This window comes from Callospermophilus lateralis, unplaced genomic scaffold (genome assembly GCF_048772815.1).
Source record: "Callospermophilus lateralis isolate mCalLat2 unplaced genomic scaffold, mCalLat2.hap1 Scaffold_1712, whole genome shotgun sequence".
In the NCBI taxonomy this organism is placed as follows: domain Eukaryota; kingdom Metazoa; phylum Chordata; class Mammalia; order Rodentia; family Sciuridae; genus Callospermophilus; species Callospermophilus lateralis.
In genome coordinates, this window is record NW_027512784.1 from 66,635 (window position 1) to 82,358 (window position 15,724).

Sequence of the window (15,724 nt, forward strand, 5' to 3'; positions counted from 1 at the left end):
TCTCCCCAAGCTCTTGTTGATCCAGAAACAGTTTGGCAGTTCAGCAACCCCTGGACTGTGAGCCTCCTAAGCTATGTGATGACCATGTCCTGGCCCTGTCAATGCTGCTCTTACAGGGTGGCGTGGCTAGTCCTCTTCTGGGGTGCTGAATGACCATGGCACAGCCCAGGTACCATGCAGACTCAAGTTAACTATGTCATAGAAGTGTCCCCTACAGTAACAGGCAAGGCGTGTCCCGCACCTATCCCCATGTACCTTGCCCAGGTCAGAGGCCTCTGCCTTTTATGGATTAACTATCATGGTGTCCAGGTGACAGTCACCCAGGAAGGTGAGCAGCCTGGGGAATTCACAGGAGACGTGGCTTTGGGCATATGGCAATTCCTTGGGGAATGGAATGGGAGACTTCCTGGCTCAGGGTGCTGAGGGACCTCAGTCCCAAGGCAGGGTGCTCGGTCAGCATGACCATTTCAGGAGCTTTCAGGGGGTGCTGTGCCTTGTGGTGCTTCTCAGGCCTCTGAGCTCTGTGTGCAGCCTGTGGAGCACTTGGTGCTGTTCTCCTACCTGCACTGGATGTTTCCTTCCTAGGCCTCAGCACAACCTGCAGACTAGGGTCCCCACTCCTGGATCAAGTGTCTCTCCAGGTCTGTAAGGCAGGCTCTGCAGGTGTGGAATCCAGGCCTCCTGTCCTTCGCTCTCATTAGATGCTTCCTGAAGTACTGAACACCTTAATGCCACCAAGACGGTCTCACCTTGCTCACTAAGAAGAAAAGACATCAGCTATTTAGAAAGAAGAAATTTCATGTTAATAACAGGAGCTTCCCCCCATGTTTACAAGAAAGGGTTCATGTTTTAAAAAATGGAGGCTGAAAGTTGTGAGTTGGCACTTGATGTGCAAGGGGGTTATCTGCACACCAAAGGCTATAAAGAAAAATATGATACTTACATAAAATCATATAACAGGGAAATAATTAAAAATGAAATATCCAACAATCTCAAAACTTCTCTTTAATGCCATAGAAAAGTATTCAGAGAGCAATGAGCCTCTCAGATCACAGACCAGTTTCACTGACTGTAACATAATTAATTCTCTGACACAAGAGCAATTCATAAAGAAGCCTGTCCACTGATTTAGTCCAGCCAACGTAGTGCAGTAATCTCACATTCTCCAACAGGAAGGCCCCTTGTCCTAAGTCAGGGTGTGTGACAGCACCACGTCCCATATCTTGTTCATCTCAAGTTCCTTGGCCAGCGGCTGTCCCCTGTGCTTGCTAACTACAGAGTTGCTCCTATCTCCCTGACAATCAGGGACCAGGCTGAAAGGTGACAGAGACAAGGGTGCAGCCTCCCTCCCTGCTCACATGGCAAGGGCCCCCTCCAGGTCCCCATGCTGTCAAAGTCCAGGAGGCTGAGGCAGTTTTAAAAAAAATCACACCTGCCAAAGAGAAAGAGAAAGGGTTTACATTTCCAGAATTCTTCAAGCGATGCTCTGAGGAAAGGGAGGGAGGAAAGGGCACTTTTGATTTTGCCACCAGGCAGATCAAACATTGTCTGAATACTTACATTTACATTTATCTTTTCACTTTTCATAATTCCTAACCTTATATATAAGCTGTGGCAATGTCTTAAACTGTTTTTGTAAAGATGCTCTCATGCCTGTTTTCTAAAATGCAATAACATTGTACATACTGTTCCCTTTATTCGTCACACAAAATCATGGCATTTAGTTGTTTCACTATTGTATGTAGTATGTATTGTATATTGAGTAATCCAAGGTTTAAACAGAGACCTTCAGATTGCTGGTGCTAGAACACTCTCTGAGCCTGGGTCATAACAATTGGGGACAAGTCCCTCATGCACTCATTGACTCAGTTTATGCCAATGTAAAATGAGGACCACACTCTGTAACTTTGCAGGTTCTGTTAGACCGAAATTGATGCACATGGATTTGAATTCAGTTCTTAGCCCCTGGGAAAGCACATCTGAAGGACCAGGTCTTTGCACCCACCCTCACATCCCGTGTTACCTCCTGAATTCACCTTGCCTTCCAGCGTCCCCTGCTCACTAGCTGGCCATGGCTCGGTGTGTCCATGAGCTGATCTGCTGCTCTCATAAAACAGTCACAGCCCCGCCTGCCAGGCCTCGGCCATGACGCTTTATCTTTCTGATTTCCAGGACAATTCCATGTGATGGGACCTCCGTCACCATTCATCGCTGTGGTGGGAGCAGAGGCCGAGTTCCCCTGCCACCTCAGCCCCTCCATGGACGCCCAGCACATGGAAGTCAGGTGGTTCCACGGCAACCACTCAGGCCTGGTGCACTACTACAGGGACTCCAAGGACTACCTGGAGCAGCAGCGGCCAGAGTACCATGGGAGGACCAAGCTCCTGAGGGAGAACATCACCAGAGGGCAGGTGGCCCTGAGAATCCACCCCATCCGCCCTGCAGATGAAGGGGACTACAGGTGTTTATTTGTAAGCTCCACCTACCACAATGAAGCACGGTTCCACGTGGAGGTCACAGGTGAGCCTGTGGAACAGAAGCTCTGATTTAGTTTTTATTGATAGTCTGTTTTATCAAGAGCCAGATTGATGCCATCATGTATGGACAGAGTTGGGCAAAGCTACACAAATGCTAGATATGATGCCAAGAAAGGTAGAGATGAGAGGCTCTATTTTTGTCTTTCTTACATTTTAATAGGAATCTATTTGCATCTCCGCATGGTCAACATAAATCCAGGGAGGGAAGTAGAGGGATTCTAGCATGCCTCGTTTCTGATGGGTCCCAGAAGCCCACAGCCTGGGTTTTCAAACCCCACAAGGAGACTGATAGAGGGATAGAGACTCCACAACCCACCATCAGGCCTGAGTTCAGTGCACCTCACTTCCATGCACATGCAGCACAATCCTGGGTAGTCTAATGTGGTGCTTCCCACCCTTGCCTTCTAGTTTACTTGGGTCCTGCATAAGTTCATGCCTTTCTGTATTGCTCCTGCTCAGATATGAACCCCAGGAAAGTATCTGTCCTGCCAGGTGAAGGAGGAAGGAAGGGTCCAGCTTCAGTGAGAGGCTGAGCCTGGATTAGCCCCCTTCACACTTAAGGCCTCAGAAAGAGTTTCTGTATCTCCCTCCTCACAGGGGGCCTCATGAGAAACCAGCTGCCACCATCAGAGGGCGTTGAGCATACTGAGCTTCTGAAGCCAGGGCAGGTTGGACCTGCTCATCTCCTGTATCAAACAGGGGGCAACCCCGATGCTCCACTTTCACGGCTTCCCCAAGTCAGGGCAAGTGCAACTGAGCTTTCCACTCAAGCACAAAGAGCATGTAGAATGCTGAGGAAAATGAGGTGGAACTCATGTCAGCCTCCCCTAGGGCACTGTTGGCATGGAGCACTAGCTATAGCAATGAGTTCCACTGGGCTCCTTATCATGCTCTGGGTCCCCACTGTGCCCAAAGGGGGTTACTGACTTCCTCGTGTTCTCTGCGGGTGGAGTGCTTGGTATTTCAGTAGCTATAGAGTTTAGGATGCAACTTTCACAGCACACACATGGTGAAGCCAGAATTCATGAAGGGCCAGGCCTTTCCAAATTATCACAGGCCTTCAGGGCCGTCACGGTATAAATACTGGAATAGTAAGTGACAAAATATGTTTCTAAACATGAGATGTTTTTCCAAAGAAACACTTCTCTGCTGCCTACTTGAGGCAGCGTCCCTTGGCACACCTCCAGGCAGGCTGCAGTTTCCATCATGTCCTGGTGATGACAGTGGGAACCATTACTCTGAGAACCTGCTGTTCTCTTTACTTAAGCCAGGAAAATGAAATAGCCTGTTTCTTCACCTCCTCCCAGTGAGCACGTCCTTTAGCCTGTCTAGACCAGGTGTCTTGGGTTGAGCCCTCTGGGTCACACCCACTGGACTCCACACCATGCATCGTGGTGCTGGCTGCTGTGCCAGGTTGGGAGGCCTCACCAGAGCCCAGCTCCAGGTGAACAGCAGGTCCTTGGATTGAGCCTGTGGCCCTCTTCTCCAGAAGGCCTCAGTGTCCTGTAGTGGTCTAAGTTGTGTGGTTTCTGGCTCACATATCTTCACCTGCTCCTCCCTCCTAGAGGAGTGAAGTTTGGTTCAAGGTCAGAAATCAGTGCCTGATGGAGATGTCATCCTTTTGGGCAGCCCCAGTGTACTGTGTGTCTTAGAGAAAAGGTTCTCCCACACGTTGAGTTTTGTTAGACCCCACGCGGTCCCCCATCTTTAACCATCATGGGTGCTGCAGGTGCAAATCTTTGCAGAACCCCAGCCTTCAGTGAATTCTGAAGCTCATCCCTGTCCCACTCCCCACCCAGCTTCACAGGAGCACAGATCCATGGACTAACATCTTGGGGGAGCCACAGGCAGATGTTGAAATTCTCCTCTAGGAGAGAGGAAATACCACTTAAAGCCTTGGTGTCAAGTCATATCCTCAGTCTCTTTGCACTAGCAAAAACCATGGGTTTCCCCCAAAGATGGTCTCAGAGTTAATATCTCAGATTCTCAAAATAGGTAACACAAGGGACAGTGGCCTGACTCAGAACACCACCTTACTCTCTTATCCCCAGAAAATCTGGCACCTTGACACCATGTTTCTATAAAGTCTGGTTAACTGAGCTCTGTATTTTTTAGAATATACTAAACACAAGCCCGTCTTTATTGAACTCATGAGGACACAGCCAGTGAAGGGACGTGTTTTCAAGTGGAAGGGCCAGGAGGGACAAGTGGAAGCTACCCTCTGTTTCCTTCACTGAGCAGCCCTGTACGCTGAGCTGTATGTCCTTATCACAGAGCCCCAGCTACTCCCTAGATTCTCCAGCCCCTGAGCTGAGAGTGTCACCTATGTCATAGGGAAAGGGAGCTGGTGTCCCTAGAGCTGAAGTCATGGGCTCTGCTGTGCTGCTCCATGTCAGCACAGGAAATGGGGCTGCTGGGCCGAGCAGGCGTCCCCACAGCTTCTCAAAGCCCTCAGCTTCGGAAATGACCCTTTCCTGTTCAGACACTGAAGTCCCTGCTCTGCAGGTCACCATGGGCTTGAACATTCAATCTTCACTCCAGACACTTGTTTAGGGCCCAATTAGCAAGGCCTCAGGAGGTGAAATGAGAGGGTCATCAATAGACTCTCAGGGTTTCCATTAACAACAGAAGTTGTTTATTTATCTAGATTTATTTACATTTCTGGAGGCCCCAAGGCCCCTGGGGAGAGCTTCCCTCTCTGATCCAGCTTTTGGCAGCCTAGCTGTCCCTGGGCTTGTAGCTTCACCATCCAATCTCGAACTCCACATCTGCATGGCTAATGTCCCTGTGTCCCTGGGTCTAACTTTTTTCTCTTGTTAAAAAGTTGCCAGTCATATGGGATCAGGACCCACCATAATCCAACTCAACCTAGTCTTTACTAATTATCTGAAAAGATCATATTACCAAAGAATGTCACATTCACAGGTATTAGGGTGAGGACTTGACCATGTCTTTGTAGGAAACTGAACTCAACCCACAACGGGCAGGTTGACCACTGGTACATTTGTTTGTATCTTATCATTTCTGTTAGCTAAGATTGAGATTATTCACTAACCTGCAGAGCTTCCTACCTCAAGTGCAGGGGTGTTGGGCATAGGTCTGCCGCAGCAGCTGACCTGTGAGGTTCCACAGTCCATGTTGACCTTGCACCCACCATGGCATGGATTCCTTCTTCACCACCAGGGTTGATTCCCAGTCTCCCTGCACTGCAGCCCAGGGAAGAGGAAGGGGCAGGAGGCAGGGGCACTTCTCCTTAGAAACAGTGTCCACAGCACATGCAGTTGCCACTCAGCCCCTGTGGGAAGCTCCAGGCCACTCCTAGCTCCAAAGGTGCTGGGGCATGTGGTCTCCTGGGTGGCCACTGCCACAGCTAGGCTTGCCTTGCCCGGGTCTGCATGGTCCAGAGTGGCGGCTGCTGGGTGCAAACTGCTTTTCACATTTAAACCTAATTGACACTAAGTGACAGGCAAGTCCATGCCGCAGTTCAGCCAGGCACATAGTGCTCTGCAGCCTGTGCAGCAAGGGATGACTACACTGATGGAGGGCCCCGACCATGTCCAGGAACATCATGGTGAGCTCCTCTGAGAAGGGCCAGGATGGAGGCCTGGTGTGGAGGACCCAGATGTGGGACTCCCACTGGGTCCTCAACACCACCAAGGGCAACTGCACAGGCTGCTCCTGGATTGATAACGTGTTTGGTGTCCAGTTTTCAAAATAACCAGATAAATGATTAGAATGGCTTCAAAGGGTGGAGAGGAAAAATAAAAAGATGATAGGGACTCGTATGTTAAATGTTGACATGGGTGATTTACTTTATTCCCCCTAAAGTCCTTTGTAATCAGTATTTATTCATTGATTGATTGATTAGTTTTAGTCCCACTCCCAGATTACAAAAATGACCAGCAGACGGAAGTTCACACCACTTGAAGTGGCTCAGAACTTGAAGAAGCTGTGTCTACCTCTCTTCACTTTCCAGGTTCGGGGTCAACCCCTCATATTCATGTTGAAACTGATGATGCCGACGGCCTGAAGCTGACCTGCACATCCACAGGGTGGTATCCAGAGCCCGAGGTGCACTGGGAGGACTCTCTGGAGCAGCACCTGACCCCAGCCTCAGAAAGCAGGACGACAGATAGAGACGGCTTGTTTAGAGTGCAAACCTCCATCATGGCGAACAAGAGCTTGAGTGCAAATGTGTCCTGCTTCATAAGGAACCCGGTCCTCAGCTCTCAGAAGGGAGTGTGTGTCTCCTTAGCAGGTCAGTGCCCTCCACGTCACATTCTTGAGATCTGGCCATTGAGAGAGAGGGTGTGGGTAGCAAAGGCTCACCACGGACAACCCAGAAGGATGCAGCCATTCATCAGTTTGCAACTCCTCCTACCCAGAGAGCTAGGAAAACATGTCTTCTGACCTGTTTTATAATTCTCTCCATGGCAAAGAAATGCCATTGGTTTATTTTACAAAAATATAAATGTCTGCCCATGCAAAAGCATTCAGAGAGTAAGGGAGCATTGTAGGACACTGCCAGTGCTCTCCTCTGACCACCCAGCCCACTGCCCAGGGAAACCACTGCCAACAAGTGCAGTGCAGTTGACATTGATGAATTGAGGGGATCCTCTCCGTGTCGCTTTCCAGCTTTGCAGATTTGGGTGAGACTGACCTTCCTGTTCCCAGTGCCCAGGTGTTAGGGAGTAGAAATGAGAGGGTCTCCCCATAGAGTGTTATGAGGTTAGCTGATGCAGTCATGCCATCGGCACAGAAAGACCCCACAGGCTCTACGCCCTCCCACAGCGACTGTGCAGGCATGAAGCCTGCCCAGATGGTTTAGTGCACAGTCCTTTAATAGGAAATGTCTAGATTTTAGGTCTGTAAGTCTGCAGAAGGTGCTCCTGACACCCCATCTGCTTTGGCCCCTGCAAGGTCACCTTTTGCTACCTCCTCTTTGCCCACCTGCAGGTCCACAGCATGGCCCTGGACAGTCACCCTTCTGTTCCCTCCTCCTCCCTGTATTCAGCTGGGTGCCACACCTGCATGTTCAGACACCAGCATCATCCCCTCTGGGAATCCATGCCTGAGACATTTGTACCAAGTTTCCCACTCACTGTGCATGACTTTGGTCATGCGCATCATCTCGGGAGGGTAAGCCCCTGACGACACTGGGCTTATTTCATATTCCTCTTCCTTATTCCTCTTTCATATTCCTCCTTCTTAGACCAGTACTAAGGAAAAACTTTGGGTCAACACTCTTTTGTGCCTTAGTCTGGGAAGTCACATTTGTTTGAAAAGTTGGAATCATGAAGAAGACAAGCACTAATGTCAGAGGAGTAAATTACTTTTTTAAAAAGGTATTAATCTTAATAACATAAGCTCAGAGGAGAGCAAAGGGATGGAGCCTCCTGCTCAGAACTATACAGTGGAGAAAGGAATAGACATTTAAAAGGAAATGAAGAGCCAGGATTAGAGCAGCAAAAATTATAATAATACAGAGTTTTTGAAAATGAAAATGTAGAAGATAAAACAGGAAAAGAATATAGTTCTTCATATTTATGTTGGAAGCAATTACTATATAAGTAATAATTTTCCAATTGATTTATTTATAAGCCTTTTGCTAAGATTTTTGGATCAAGGTAATCCATCAATAATAGTGTCCTAAGGCCTGTTTTGAACCAATCTTATTAAGTAAAAGTTGTTGGCAGTAAGGGTCCCCTATGTAAGGTATGACAGGTGACATGAATATGCACATGCATTGTGAAGTATTGCCTTAATCAAGCTAATTAACATTCATCAACTCACATATTTATTATATTTGGTGTGTAGTTAGTGATGTACTCTCTTACAGAATTCCAAGTATACAGGGTTTTAGAGTTAAATAGAGTCCTTCAATGAGTGGCCTTGATGCCTCTCTTGAACCGACACATTGTTAAAATATTTGCCCAATAGTCACTTTGAACTGCGGGCCATGGCCATTCCAGAAGAGGCCCTGAAGGGAAGTAGAATTCTGTTTCCAGAACCTTGAACAGGAAACCTATTTGCCAAACCATCACAACCCCTCCCTGATCCTAGAGAAGCTCCCAGGACTCCTCTGCATTGTTACTAGGATCACAAATACATATATGTAAAAATTAATTGCATAGAGAGGCCTCGTGACAAAGTCCCTTAGGGATGACTTAGTAGAGGGGGAGAAGTGGATAGAAGGAGAAACGTGGTTCTTTTGAAGATATTATTTATTTAAAAATAATTACAAGTCACAAACACAGAGATGCTAATGTTAGTTAAATAATAATGGAAAGGTGGGTCAGTGGGGAAGAAGTCAGAAAAAAGGGATTGGTCTGGGTGTTCTGTTGTCCAGTAGAGTGATGATAGATAATGATGAAGTACACCACAGTTTTAAAAAGCTTGCAGAAAGGTTTTTGTATGTTTTCACCAAGAAGAAATACTATTTGAAGAGAGATGAATATTAACCCAATTTGAACACTAAACACTGCATATGTGTATCAAAACTTCACATGACACCCCATAGATATGTAGAATTTTGTGTTGATTTTAAGAAATGTTCTTAGTACCTAGGTGGCTGAAGAATTGGTTTTCTATCTTCACTGTGTTTAAAATTTCTTACAATTTTTAAAATAAATCCTCTGTGTCTCCATACCTCTGGAGACACAGGGCAGCAGGAGTCACTTCAGGGTCCCTGATTCCTCAGAATCAGGGAGAGGGGCCTGGACTGGGAAACTGGGCCCTTCCTGACAATGTCCCCAGAAGGACACATGGTCCAGGGACCCTGAGAGAGTGTCCTGTTTTGCAGAGGGCTTGTTCCCCAGCTCCTGCACCTGGATGGTGGTGCTGGCCATGCTCATCTCTGTCCTGGTCCTCGCTGCAGCCATCTGTGCTGTGTTCCTGCTTGCCAGGAAAGACAAAGGTGAGTGGGGACAAACCAAAGGACTGCTGTGGAATGTTTGCAAGAAAGTCAGGAGTGGATGAGGAGCAGTCTTCAGAATTAAAACTGAGAAAGAATAACAACCTGAACAGGAAACAGAATTCACCTTCACCTTCTGGCCTGCGTCTTTCTCAGATGACAGGTTTCCTGGATGAGGCAGCCACCTCGTCATGAGAAGTATGTGTGTGTCTGTGGGATTGTTTTCTGATTCGTCACTTAAATAGTTGCATTCAAAAACTAGAACCTCCTATGGATGTATGTGTCTGTCTGTCTGTTTGTCTATTTATCTGTCTCTCCATCCAAAGATGGCCAAAGGCTGTGGCATTTTCTTTTAGCAGAACCCCTTAGTCAGCTTTAGGGAATCTTCTCCTGTCCTCAGAGTGTCGGTGTTTTCTAACTTTGAAAGGTTCATGCTGGATTAGGCTCAGGTGACTCCTCTGGGAACAGTCACAGGATTTTGTCAGATTTAAACTACACTCAGGCCAGGGCTGCTTGCGCCTTCCTACCTTTTCCCAGTCTCCAAAGAAAGCATCTCCTGAGAGAATTTATTTCCATGCCCCAAATCTCACTCCAGGTGGGCAGTGCTGGGATTGAAGCCAACTGTTGGAAACCTGGGTAGCCCAGGGAACTGTGCAGGATGGGAACCAAATGCTCATCTGTGGGCAGTGAAGGGAAAACGCTTCTCGGAAAGAATCACTCCCAGGAGGGCTGGAAGAAGAGCTAAGGCCTTGCCTGCCTTGCCTTCCAGCATGTCCCCCAGTTTGTTGGAAGGTTTCCCTCCATCAGCATCAATGCCAGTGCTATCCAGGCCCTGACCAGCCCTCCTGTAGGACCAGGATGTGGCTGGCTTAGACCCTTCTATTGACGGATGCTCACCCCATTGCAGTATCCTGAGAGCCAGCTGCACAATTTACTTCCCCTACTCCTGCAAAGGGAGTACTCATACAGGGTGGACAGAAACCAGGGTGGGAAGAGATGCCTGCCCTGTGCACATGCTGCTCTTGGGCCTCCAGTCCCTGCAACGGACACTTGACAGAGCCCTGCCCAGAGTGTCACATGGCTTGTCCCAAAACGTGATGTTACTAATGTTGTGCAACTTTAGAAGACAGGTTTCTTTTTAATATGGAGAGACATTTGAAGGAACCAAAAATAGTATTTGGAAGCCAGAAAAGAATCCAATAGAAAAATATAAGAAGAATGTTGTTTATTGATCAAATTATTTGACAACATGTTTGATCATTTGGAAAATTTTTCAAAATGTACTACTTCAATGTCACCAATCATCATTTTTTCAAAATATCTCATTCAAATTAGGATCTTCACTGTTTCTCTTTTGTATTATTTTAATTCGATAATTATATCAGCTTGAACTACAGAAAAAATATCAAATAGTATGTGTGAGTGTGTGTATGTGTTCAAATGTTAGGAGCATATATCCAAAACAATTGTTTAACTACACTGAATAAGCTCTTTTCTTAAGTTACATTGTTTTGGGTCCGCATATGCACTCTTTCAGCTCAAACAAAATTAAACCCAAAAGTGTGTGGAATAGGCTTATCACACTGATTTATCATATAAAGGGGGAAAAGGATTATATACTCTTATTAAGTTGATTCTACATAAACCAAATTTGAAGAAAGTATAGAAAGTGGTTAAATGTAGAGAGTGTAACTACATAATATTTGTCTAAATTAAACATTTTTTTTAGAATGAAAGAGATCCCTGTTAGTATTCATACCAAAAATGAAATAAAATGAGGACAGCCTGGGGTTTCCCAAATTGGTTTTCATCACCTCTCTACTCAGGAAGGGCTTCTGGTTTGGGGGGTAGAGTAGCTGGGCACAGGGTTGAGGGAACCCCACAAAGTGTATCTTATTATGTAACCCTTTGATTTGGGAGTCACACACATGCATTACCTATTGAAAACAATCAGAAACAAAACTTAGAAAATAAAAAAGAATTATTTGAGCCAGGTGTGGTGGTGCACACCTGTGGTCCCAGCTTTGCAGGCTAAGGAGAGAGGATGGCTTGACCAACCTGGCAACACAGTGAGACCTTCAAGTCAAAAATGACTGATTTATCAAGGAACATCTATATACACACTGAAATGTGGGCGTTTATCCATTAGCGTGCATTAATTGAGAAGTGTCCATGTGTCAAGGTGTCTGGAGAAGTCAAGGGCACAATCAACACAGGTGTGACTCTAGTTCCCATGGGGAAGTAACGTTTCCCATTTTCTAAATTTCCTGGTGGCTTGCGTGAGGTCCAGTCCAGGGATGCTGCAGTGGTTGGGACCTGGTCTGGTTACCACCAGGGCCCATTGTGTTCTGCTTGGTCCCCAGAAAGGCGGTCAGACTTCTTAGCTGGGCTAATGGGAGGACCTTAGGTCACTGAGGGTGTGAGGTGGTTCTCACGCCACCCATTGCTAGTTCCCTTGAGAAGTTTGCTAACGAGGGAGTGGGTCTGGGTTCTCCTCCTTCTTCTGTGTCCTGCACATTGCTAATGGGATTTAAAATGCTGCAGTCTTGGTGAAAAGCAGCCTGGCATTTTCTCAAAAAGCTGTGCACAGAATTATCCTAGGACCAAGCACCCCCCTCAGGTGTGTGCCCTCAGAGTCAAAAACAAGGGTCACCTGCCCTTGAGCATCCATTGTGACATTACTCACAAGAGCCACAGGCATCAACATCCCAGACATCCATGGTCATATGAATGGATGAACAAATATGGCATAGATTCAGACACAAAAAAAAACCAAGTTCTGTTATATTCTCTAATAGAGATAAACTTTCAAAATACTACATAGAAAAATAAGCCAAAAATAAACAGACAAACCGTGCATGACTCATTAATATGCAACATTGTCAGATGTGAGTTCCCAGAAGGAGGAAGTGGATTACGGATCAGCTGGAGCTGGGGTCGAGGCATGGGGAGCCTCTGCCTAAAGCTTAGGTTTCATTTGGTGTGAAGCAGAGCCTGGGAAGCAGAGGTGACAAAGGCAGAGCTGTGAAATAGAGCTGTTGCCACTGGGCCACTCACTTCACAATGGTTAAAGCACCAAAGAGTCTGCACCAGAGCAGGCAAAGCTGCTTTCCTCATAACACTGGGCTTGGTGGTAAAAGCCCTGAACTCCACTGGATTAAAGCATTGCTTTTTTTTTTTTTTCTTTTGCCTTTTTTTTTTTTCTGCACCCTGCTCTCTATAATTGGGGAAGACAGGAATGTGGACATTTCTGGGCTCCTTCAACTACAGAAAGGAACTCTGTGGGGACCTGATATCTAACTGGATCTGCAGAGCTCTTGTGAGCTGAAAGGCAGCTCTCCCAGGCCCCAGTGAGTCTTACCAATTAATCCATCTTTATTTTCTTTTCTTAGGTCTACTCAAGACAAAGCACGGTGAGTTGGATTAGTTTTAACTCGCAGAACCTCATTCCCCCCTTAGGTCTCTGGAACACATTGTCCAGCATGAGAAGGTGTGGGAAGTGGGAGAGCTCAGAAACTTCCAAGGAACTCAGGCCATCCGTGTTAGCAGCAGATCAGGGAAAAGCATAGGTGAGGATGGGCCACCTTCCCAGCTTAGCATGCCTGTGTGCACACTTCCAGCAACATCTCCAAGGGGCAGCTGTGCTTTGGCAGTTCCAGAGAACCCAGGCAGAATCACCATACCACAATGCCTAGCAAGTCTTCTATGAGGACCCCATAGAGCATAGGGTCTCCAATTTGGGGGTGCCACAGGTTCAGCTATTAAAAGTGCAGAGAGCTGAGCCCTATGCCAACTTCTGGTTCAGCAGGTCCAGGCTGGTCCTAAAAATGAGGACTCTACAAGCTAATGTGTGATGCTGACACTGCAGGGCCAGGGACCACACTGATGGTTTAGGAAGATATTGAGAAGCATTTAAATGTCAGAGTTTAAAGTTGATGTATTAAAACTCGATGTAGGAGCATAGTCTAAGGTTGAACACAGGAGGAATGGGTCAAATCCAGCAAGAAGACAAGCAGTTACCAAGTGTGTCCACACCTGTGTCTTACCTACCTGTGGGGCTTACAAGTAGAGAAGAAGATGTAAGAACGAGAAATAGACTGAGATTTATTTCTGAGAGGAAGACAATTTATTCTGCTTTGATTTTAAAATCAAAAGAGCCATTTTGGAAACTCCAGTTTCACTCACTTGGTCTATTTGGACCAGGTAAGTGCACCTGCTTCATCCCAAGGATTACGATTAAGATGCTACAAGCTGAAGATGAGGACCTTTGGTCCTGCTGCTGTTGCAAAGACATCCCTGGCAGAGCAGGCTGCCACTGGGGCAGGCACTAGGCTTACAGGGTAAAGCAGTTCTGAGGGAATTAGAGAGGGGCAGCACTGCCCTGTGTCCTAGTCCAGGGCTCTGGAGGGCAGATGCTGAGCCTGATCAGAAAAGCAGGTTTCCAGGTCTCCAGAGCAGGCAGAGATTTGAGGTGCAAGTGTGATCTCTGTAGGCCACTTTTCAGTTGAAGAGCCCCTCCAGGTGAGTAAACATGGGTAAGAATCATCGATACTACCTGAGCTTAGAAACACGATGTTGGAGGTAAATCTCCTTTGGGTCTTGACTGTTCCTCTACCTCCAACTAGTTAATAATATCAGAGAAATTATTCTTCAAACAGTTTAAAATTATTTAAATAGAAAATGCCTAATGCCTGTGGCAGTGTTTTCCCCAGGGAGCCCCATAACCCAGAGAACTCTCCTGTACCATAACTCATAACTCTCTCCTGTACCACGGTGGGCACCCAGAGAAGGGGTGAGGGAGAGGGTGCTCAGGCAAACCCATCTGACCCATCCCAATCTGACATGGATGGAATCACAAGCCGAGATCATCCGTCCCTGTCAACTGTGACTCTGATCATAGCCACATCTCTGGGCTCATAAACATCGAAAACGTAAATCCCAATTTATACAAGTCATAGACTTTGGTGGCCTGTGGAATAATGAACTGCCAGGATTTTAGACAAGTACCTTTTAACTTGGGCACATATTTGTTTTTAAGATAAGCTCAAGGGACACATGGTGAGTCATTCATAAATCCCTCTCTCCTAAAGTATTTGGCTACAATTTAAAGGCCAGGTGATTTTGAAGGACAGATTTGAGGAAGGAAATATCAATAAATATCAATGGGGAGTTTGGGATTCTTAGTGTCCCTAATGAGCTTGATCAAGCATCACTTTGCTTTGTTGGATTATTATCTCTGTTATTCCTTCCAGGTTGTAAATATGACTTTGATTCTGAGGAATAAAGAAACTGGTTGTAGAAACTGGGCAGAATGCTAAAGGAAAGGTTGCAATAAACCCATAAAATCCTAGAAAAAGAGCCAATCTGAAACCAGCCCCATCCACCATTGAGAGCTCTACCAATGCCTGCTGTTACCACTTCTTATTTCTTGTTCATTATTTTGCTGGTTTTGTTTGCTTACTTCTTTCCCTGGGTTTGAGAAGAAGGAAGGCTCCCTAATTGTATGTGAAGTGCCTTTTCTTTGCATTTGCCTCTCTGTGCCTGGAGGATCCTTTCTAACCCTCTGGGGTTTAGAATCCTTCCCCATGCCCACACACCAATAACCAAAGAATGATTGCCCTTTATCATCACCAAGTCACACCCTATGAAGTGCTTAAGGACAACAACATCTTTGCAATGCCCAGGATTTCTTCCAGTTGTGGCCCTGGAGATGGACTGGCTGGTCCAGGGCATCCTGACTCTTTCCACTCTTTCCACACCTACTCCTGCCCAGGGCCTGGGACCCTGTCCCTGTCCCTTAGTGCTCAGGTCTCACAGAAGAACCAGATGAGTTTTTTGAGGAATATCTTACAGGGAGCCCCACAGAAAAGAGCAGAAACCTGAGGCAGGGGTAGACACAGGCCACAGGGCAATGGCCCTTCACAGTGCTTTGCAGTCTCAGAAAACCACCTGGGGATGATGAGGAAACACTGACTCAGCATCTCTTCTGCCTTGTTCTCATTCTTATCTCCTATCTGGCTAATTTTTTACAAAATCATGACTTGAAAGAATCGAGACAAGATTGCTTCTCTTGCAAGTCTCCCAGACTTTGATAGCTGTGGACTTATCTTTGTTTATTACTTATCTCATTTCATACAGAACAGCTAATTAAGCAGAAAGGTGAGTACAATTTCTTTACGTTTTGGAGGCAAACATACTGTGGAAAAATGTTTGATATATTAAAGTCATGTTACAATTAATTTAGACATAATAATCATCAATTATTTTAAAGTGT

General features: G+C 46.3%; 1 protein-coding gene across 1 annotated transcript in view; it reads left to right on the plus strand.

The window, feature by feature from the left end:
• Positions 1-2,186: 2,186 nt before the first annotated feature.
• Positions 2,187-15,724, plus strand: part of LOC143388343 (butyrophilin subfamily 1 member A1-like) — a 57,457-nt gene continuing 43,919 nt past the window's right edge. Inside the window, exons 1-2 of the mRNA XM_077108150.1 lie at positions 2,187-2,520; positions 9,340-9,453. Of these exons, the coding sequence (XP_076964265.1) occupies positions 2,187-2,520; positions 9,340-9,453 (448 nt within the window). The remainder of the gene's footprint in view (positions 2,521-9,339; positions 9,454-15,724) is intronic.